Below are 8,805 nucleotides of genomic sequence, written 5' to 3' on the forward strand. Positions count from 1 at the left end.
CACCCCAACATAACATTTTCAGTAGTGTTATTTGGCCTAATAGAAAATATGAAAGAAAATTCTGTTCAGATTCATCTGTGTTTCTTTTTGATATGCAGTAATTAAACTGTGTGTTTATACTTGGTCATGATGTTATATGGGTCCATACTAGCTCTATTTTTGGGATGTTTAGGAATCTGGAACTGAATGCACCCCAGGCCCATCACTGATAGTATCAGAAAGTCTGTTATCCAGGGGATGCTCTGTGAGCTATATCAGTGTTTCTCAACCTTTTTTTAAATTTTTTTAATAAAGCAACCCTTCCCCCCCCAAAAAAATAAGTACCCCTAGTACCTACATTTTTTGGGGACACACAGTTTTTTTTCTACCATTACAACACATTTGTTTAAACAACTTAATCGTAGCTGGGCAGGTGATTAAATTTTTTGATGTAAAAAGTACAAAAATGATAAAGCGTTGTAAAACTTAAAACAAAAATTCAGTTTTCTCTAAATTTCAGTTGTGTTGACATACCCGCCCTGGACTTCTCTCGAGTACCCCTAAGGGTACTCGTACCACTGGTTGAGAAACACTGAGCTATGTGATTCAATGGTCTTGAGTCCCTATCCTTGTAAATGCCTCAACAAGAAATGCTGTAACTAAGACCATTATTAGTAGCCTCAGCAGACAAGCCAGGTATTAACTGGGCATAGAAATTGAACTGCTCTCTTAAACCCTAGTGAAGGTCTCTCCAGCTTAGTGTATTCTTCCCAGCTAAATTTCAGTCTGGTGCTTTTCCTGGGCATAAAATGTCATAAGCAGAACTTGAGTGGAAACTGGATTTTTTTTGTTGTGGGGAGTTCTACGAGTTCAAAATGTAGTTTCTGTTCTGAAATGGAACTAAAACAAAATACACGAAACACCTTGCAAAATGAAATTCTGGGGAAAAAACATGTCAGGCAGGTTGAAATGCTTAGTTTTGTAAGATAAAAAGTTTCATTCTAATTTTGACATAGTACAAAAATCATAATATAAAATAAAAGTTAAAGTTGTTTCAAAATAAAAATATAAGAGTTTCATTCTGAAAATGTCAGAACACTTTGCATTGCTACTTTTCCAAATGAAAAAATATTCAAATTGACAAGCTTCCACAAAACATTTAGTTTTCAATGAACTGGCATTTTCCAACAGAAAAACATTCTGTTGGTAAACTTCCAACCAGTAATATTCATAAGCTTTAAAATGCATACATATATACATTGTGTGTATTGACACTGATTGCATAATTGCTAATGTGCTTTTTAAATTTAAGTATACTCTATTTCCATGGTAACTTAGCATTCACTTTATACCGCTAGACACCGAGGGGTGAAAATTCAGTACAGTGAATATGGATTCAACCATACAGCTCACAACAATATTAAATGGACACCAACAAAGCTACATCTCAGTGCTGAAAATTAACTTCTTACATTAAATAAAGAGTCAAGGCAGGTCTTAAGTTTGATACTTTTCTGTTGCTAGTTTTAGCTATAATTTTAATTTGGGATGTACGAGGGAAGCTACAATGCATTTGTTTCAAGATTTTAAAAAGAATAGAAATTAATTATTTTCATATCAAAGTATATGGGGCATTATTCAATGTGTAAAACTGATTTTTTTTGTTTGCAGATGACAGTATGGATTGTGTAGATAATGAGAGAAGACCTCATTTTCCTCAGTTCTCCTATTCAGCCAGTGGAACAACCTAATGTTTTGCCTTTTTTCCCATTCAGAAACAAAACAGACTACATTTTGGGGACCTTATTTCAATGGACACTAGAAAACTGTCTATATTATCTGAATTACAAACTGTGTTTGTACTGCAATTTCCATGAATTTGTAGGAAGTCTCACAGATTCTGTATTTAAAACAATTCTCTGATGCAGTTTTAAGAGAACAAATCCATTCTTAAATGTTAAGTCAAGCTTTTATGCTGGATGACTAGGTTTTTAAGAAAATGCACCAAAACGGTTTACATTAGAAATAATTAAGATACACAACATATCAGCAACACTGACCATAAAAATCCCTTTAATTTATTTCATACAATTCATTATCTAAATATAGAATCTGCATTTTGAACAATTAGATTTACTTAGGAAGCTATAAAGACTTTAGAAGCTAGTGCAATAATATAAGCAACAAAGTGAACAAATTCTGGAGAGTTAAAGGTTCAAACTTGCTTTGGACAGCTATGAAGTGTCATCCTACTCCAGAAAAATCAACTATAGGAACAGCATTAATGGCCTCAGTGAGGTAATTCAATAAACAAGAGTTATTTTGTTATAACATCTGCTACAAGACATTACATATCAAATTGAATTCTGTGGAATCTAGTCCATTTCTACATCGCACAGATGAGTATGCCATTTAAGATAGTGCAGTTAATTATTCCATTTGTCTAGAGTTTAGAAGTATTTAATAGGATTGGCTTCTCAAAACTTAGAAAACAGTCTGACCAATCTAATTTAAAATGTGATACTGCAGAATTGCCCCCATTTTGTACAGTGTATAAAAAGCCACACACAATTCTAAGGGAGAAATCTCTCTTAATGAATGAATCCACCGATCAGAAGTAAATTTCTGGCACTGAAGTTATAACTTGTTGCCACTTTTAAAAAGAAAAGATCTATAAGCAGTTAATTTTTGCATCATGACAGACAATTTCCTCTTTCTTCAGTGTGCATTAAAGGTATCAGGCAACTCTCAGTGGTGCCTTCTAACTCTTAAAAGAAGCACTTTAACAGTGTTTCCCTTGTATAGGAAAAAAAGAAACTAGGTTGAATCGTTCTCTGTGTTTGAGTAATAGGGTGTTAAAGTGAATATTTTTTGTTTTTAATCTTAGTGAAAAATATTCTCCCACCCTTTTTTTTGTTGTTGTATCATGTTTCTTTGTAACTTTCGTAAAAACAGTCTTATTCTGCCTCTATTGCCCGAATGACTTTATTCCATTGTAGGTTGCATTCTTTTAGATTGCTTTTGGTTTTCATTCTATTGGCTGTATGAAAATGATGAAATGTATTGCAGTTAATTAGCATTTATTTTTTTAATTTGGAAGTGAGCATGCCCTCACTTCCCCTTTCCATGATAAACTATTGTGGTCCCGCACAGAGAGCCCATCGCCGTGACTTTTTTTTTTTACACAACATTCAACTCTAGTATTTTTACTTATGATATGATATGGAAGTTTCCCTCTAAATACATAAATAAAAATTGCTTAAATGAGTTAGGTGCTTATTTCTTTTGATAGCTGTGTGGAGTCTGAGAAATGTAACAGCTGTTCTCAAATTTCTCTCCATCCTTCCCAGATCCAAACTCTTAACACACACACACCCCACTGAGAGTGGAATTTGCCTTCCTTACACTCCGTCCTTTGCTTACCTTTAGTACCAGGTGTTTACAGCAGTCGCTTGTTAAAGAAATAATTCATTGTGCACTGGGAGATCTTCTTTAGTGGTGATGAAAAAGGAAGGGACCCACTATGCCGTATTTAGCCGTATTTAGTTCCACTCATCTCAGTGGGACTAATCATTAAAAGTCTGCAGGATCAGGACACATGAGCTCTTTGTGCAAGGAAGGACAGGACTATAATAAAGATGTGACATGTCGGAATGTTGCTCACTCTTCATTTCTTCCACTACTCACCTGAGTCAGGGCTACCAGACTCTTTGACTCCAGGGGCTCCTGTTAAAAAGGTGTTTCCTCTCCTTGAAAATGCTGATAAAACATGCTGTGTTTTTTTAAAAACAATCCATTTGAAGTTAACCGTGGATGCTGCAGCTGAGCAATATGCAACTTCGCACCCAAACCGATCTGTTTGGTTTAAGTAATAGGCTGTAATTCCAGAAGAGTTTATGGTCCCACCAAAGCTCAAGTTCTTACTGGGCAGCGTAAGTATTTCTCGCTAGTCTTCTTCACCCAACCAAGCAATAATCATTAAACCTCGAGGTGGGCTAGGAACCATCAGCATTTGTCTGTGTAATCACATGAAATTTTGTGGGACAGAGTGGGGTCTGTTTCCTTGCAAAGAGATGCCTTCAGTCTGAGCAAAACCACATGCCCCATCCATCTGAATAACATACCTGATAATTTTGTTGCTCTTGAACCTGTCCCTAGGTTTGTGTTAAGAAATGGAGCCAACCAGGACACCAAGACCAAAGAGGACTAACTTAGATGAGCTAGCAATCTTCAAATCAGCAGGCCTGATGAAATACATCCTAGAGTATTCAAGAAGCTGACTGAAAAGATATCTGAACTATTAGCAATTCAAAAAAAAAATCATGAAAGAGATTCCAGAGGACTGGGAATTACGATCAGTTAACTTCAGTATCCTAAAAGATACTGGAGCAAATAATTAAGCAATCAGTTTGCAGACACCTAGAAGATAATAAGGTGATAAGTAACAACATGGATGAATCAAGAATCAGTTGTGTCAAACCAACCTACTATCTTCCTTTGACAGAGTAACAAACCTTATGGATGGGGAGCCAATAGATGCGATATATTTTGACTTTAGTAAGGCTTTTTGTCCTGTTTCACATGATCTTCTCAAACAATCTAGGGAAATACAATCTAGATGGAGCTTCTGTATGGTGGTGCATAACTAGTTGGAAAGGCATTCCCAGAAAGTAATTCAAAGACTCTGTCAAGCTGGAAGGGCATATCAGGTGGGCTCCTACAAGAATTCGTTTTGGACCAGGTTATGTTCAACATTTTCATTGATTTTTTTAGATGATGGTATAGAGAGTACATTTGTAAAGGTTATGGACAATACAAGTACAAGGATCTGGAGAAATGGTCTGAGGTAAATAGGATGACATTCAATAAGAACAAATGCAAAGTCCTCTGTTTAGAAAGGAACAAATCAGTTGCACACAAATAAAATGGGAAATGACTATTTAGGAAGGAGTACTGCAGAAAGGCATCTAGGCGTCATAGTGGATCATAAGCTCAATATAAGTCAACAGTATAACATGGTTCCAAAAAAAGCAAACATCATTCTGGCATATATTAGCAAGAGTGTTGTATGCATGACATGAAAAGTAATTTTTCTGCTCTCCTCCATATTGATTAGGCCTCAGTTGGACTACTAGGTCCAGGTCCAGGCACCACATTTCAGGAAAGATGGACAAATTGAAGAAAATCCAGAAAAGAGCAACACAAGTGATTAAAGGTCTAGAAAACATGATCTATGAAGGAAGATTGAAAGAACTGGGTTTGTTCAATTTGGAGAAAAACTGAGGGGAAGGGACATATCAGTTTTCAAGTACATAAAATCTTGTTACAAGGAGGAGGGAGAAAAATTGATAGGACAAGAAGCAATGGGTTTAAATTGCAGCAAGGGAGGTTTAGATTGGACCTTAGGAAAAACTTCCTAACTATCAGGGTGGTTAAACCACTGGAATAAATTGCATAAGGATGTGATGGAATCTTCATCAGAGGTTTTAAAGAGCAGATTAGACATACACCTCTCAGGCACTGTCTAAATCGGGTGGGCAACAATTTTTGATGGGTGGGCCACTCCAAGATTTTGGAAAGTGGTTGAGGGCCGCACTCTTCCATGATGATATTGGAGATGCGGGGTCCGGGATGGAGGTTGGGTGCAGAAGGGAGCTTGGGGTAAGAGACTGGGGTGCAGGAGGGAGACGAGTCTGGGAGGAAGCAGGCAGTTGTGACCTAGGGCAGGGGACTGGACTGCAGGGGTTTGGGATGTTACCTAGGGTTGGAAGGAATTGTGATCTGGGGCAGGAGATTGGGGTGCCAGATCTGGGAGGGGGTATGGGTGTAAGATGGGGGGAGAGGGTTTGGCTATGTTGAGAGGGGGCACAGAGTTGGGGCAGGAAAGAGCTGGGTTGCCAGAAGCAGACTTGTGGCCAAGAGACTTACTTGCCAGCTGCCAAACTAGCCTGCCTGCAGAGCTTAAAATGTTTCCCAGCCAGTGCTAGCCTGCCTGGCCATGTGCTTCATGAATAACTGAGCCCAGGAGAGGTGGCATGATTCTTCTTAGCTGCCTGTTATTCTAAAAAGCAGCTCCCATTGGCTAGTTTCTACTAGAAACCAGCCAATGGGAATATGCTAGGGGTGGGGTGGCTCCTAAAACTTCCTCCCACCCTCCAGTTTTAAAACAGAAACAGCCCTGCAGCCAGGTTTCTGCACAGTGCAGGGGAGACTGCCTGGGGCTCCCTGCTACCTCTGCAGGCTGCATGCGGTCCGCAGGCCACATTTTGCCCAGGCCTGGTCTAAATAATACTTAGTCCTGCCTTGAGTGCAGGGATCTGAACTAGAAGCCCTTTCAAGCCCTATAGATTTACGATTCTACAATTTGTGTGACAAGTTCTGAGCCAAGGTAAATGCAAATGCATCCTAATACAGACTGTAGTTACTTCTGCCTATTTTGTTGAAAGCTCCAAAACAGAAACCTTGCCTTCCAAATGCAGAAACAGTGTCAGCAAACCAAGGTTCTCCATCTCAGATGTTCTGGAGAAAAGTTGTCTCACTGGGGTGTTTTGCCAGTTTGTCATAACAGATTCTGTCTCAACAGAAATCAACAAATCAGCAAGAAACTACTGTTTCACTGTTACCATAGGCTTCATTAGTCTCCAATCTTCCCCCCATAGTGTGGTCCATAGTGTGGTTAATAGTGTGTCTTATGGATCATCTCCCTTCCCATTTGTGATCACACAGTCCATCTTGCCTCTGATTTGTATGACATCCCATGGCAGTGGCACCTGCTTACATGGAAATGCAACATTTTTGCTTTCATTATGACTTAGTAGATGAAGATAGGAGGGTCAGTTGCATGTCAATCACTGTGGACAAAACTTCACCATCTCACCTGTTGCTTGGGTGTTATCTTTGACTCTGCCTTCTCTCTAGGTCCCCACATCAAGGATAGTCTTGCAGATTCTTTCTGAATAATAGCTCTAAGGGCCCGTCTATACTAGAACGTTACAGGGGTGCAGCTGCACAGATGCAGCTGTAGCGCATCTGGTGGAGACGCACTATACTGACGGGAATGCTCTTCAGTAAGCATAATTCCTCCACTCCCGCAAGAGACTGAGGCTATGTTAGCAGGAGACACTTTCCCATCGACTTAGGACCAGCACTTAAGTCAATGTAACTTATGTCTCTCAGGGGACTGTCTTTTTTACACCCCACAGCAACGTAAGTTGCATTGACTTAAGCAGTAGTGTCGATCAAACATAAGATACAGCCTTTCCCTATGCATGCATTAGCTAAAACTCTCAGGATTTTATTCTCTCAACAGAACAAAACTTCTGCCTCCCCGCAAGCAGGGATTTAGGATGAAGTTTGGTCTTCCCTATTGTAGGTTTCCCTGCAAAGTTACACTGAAGCTTATCTGACGTGTGCATCCCATGTATTGTGGTTGAATTCATGTCTGAAATAGCTGATTGTAAGCTTTTCAGATCAGATACTATTTTCTTCTTATTTTCATTGCCCAAGTATGTTTATGGTAGCCCATACGTCTGTTTAAACCTTGCCTTATAAGAGCTTATTACTGTGTTGCCTCTCACTACAGAAGTGTGCATGGCTCTTCAGAGAAATAAGGAGGTCCCGACCTCATCTGTTATGATTTTTTATTTCCCTAAAGCTGAACTGTTTTTTAAAACATTCTGCATTTAGTCTTTTGTGTCAGATCTGTGTGGCAGGAATGGCATCTGCTCTGTTCTTGTGCAGCACTGAGCAAGTTATCGGCTCTCAGCAAAATAATAATGGTTCTGATTTGTCAAAGCAATCTGGGACTTAGACACCAATTTCAATAGAAGAGGAGTCTAAATCTCCTAGACTGTTTTGACATCTCAGTCAACAATTATAATATCTCCATTCAGCTTACCGATTGAAGAAAATGGGTGAGGAGAGATGTCAAATTTCTGAAAAGGAATTGTCATGAGCACGTGCTTTGTCGAATCAGGGTATTAATACATAATTGTCAACTCTGCTGTTTGTCTCAAAATTGAAGTGATTTGTGTACTACCTTGTGGAATATGTTAGAGTGGACATGAAAATGTGATGGATAGATGAGGACATTTGTTCGCATTGCTTCATTCTGTTTCTAGAAGCCCAGACTATTGTTAATTGTGTTGGACTCATTATCCTATACATATTGTTGTATTACTCAAATACACTACCTCTGTTTTAATTAAAGAATACTGTTACATTCAACTTCCAAAAATGTTTAATTGCCTTTATATTTAGATTATCTTCTTGGTATGTTTAGCTCCCTCACATGAATTGCAATAGGATGTATAGATTTATTATTATGTACAAGGTTAGGATTCAAATGCCACCCAGCTGGTTAGCAGGACACTCAGCTTGCAGCACATGTTTCTACTAGTGGTGCAAATCCATACATATGTTGGTTCACACAAAATTTATTCTGCATATGGATCTAAAAAAGGATCGGAAACCATTTTGGAGGGTAATTCTCAAATGTAGGAAAACACTTCTGCCGCTTGCATTTTACAATCTAATAGATACTGTCTGGATCACCTGATTAGCTGCTGTTGAATCTGAATAATACAGATGTGATCCTGGTCCAATAGGGGAAATGAAAAGAGGAGATGCAGATTTCACCCAGAATATTTTCAACAGAAGGACTATGGCTGCTTTTTTACTGGGATTTGTTTTCCAGGCTATGTCTACACTGAGAAGGTTTGATGACAAAAGTTCTGTCGACATGCAAATGTGAAAACGGGTCAAACTGTTTTTTCTGCCTCCCATTGTTGGCATTTTTTGGCCATATTGCTAGCACCCTGTGGATAG

At 38.8% G+C, this 8,805-nt stretch overlaps 1 protein-coding gene across 3 annotated transcripts in view; it reads left to right on the forward strand.

Annotated features, from left to right (window-relative positions):
• AKT1 (AKT serine/threonine kinase 1) overlaps window positions 1–3,246 on the forward strand; it is a 112,710-nt gene extending 109,464 nt beyond the window's left edge. For all 3 annotated transcript variants that reach the window (XM_089778337.1, XM_089778336.1, XM_089778338.1), the window contains exon 14: window positions 1,651–3,246. In XM_089778337.1, the coding sequence (XP_089634463.1) occupies window positions 1,651–1,730 (80 nt within the window). In that variant the 3' untranslated portion in view covers window positions 1,731–3,246. The remainder of the gene's footprint in view (window positions 1–1,650) is intronic.
• Window positions 3,247–8,805: the final 5,559 nt, after the last annotated feature.

This window comes from Pelodiscus sinensis, chromosome 5, assembly GCF_052426305.1.
Source record: "Pelodiscus sinensis isolate ZL-2025 chromosome 5, ASM5242630v1, whole genome shotgun sequence".
In the NCBI taxonomy this organism is placed as follows: domain Eukaryota; kingdom Metazoa; phylum Chordata; order Testudines; family Trionychidae; genus Pelodiscus; species Pelodiscus sinensis.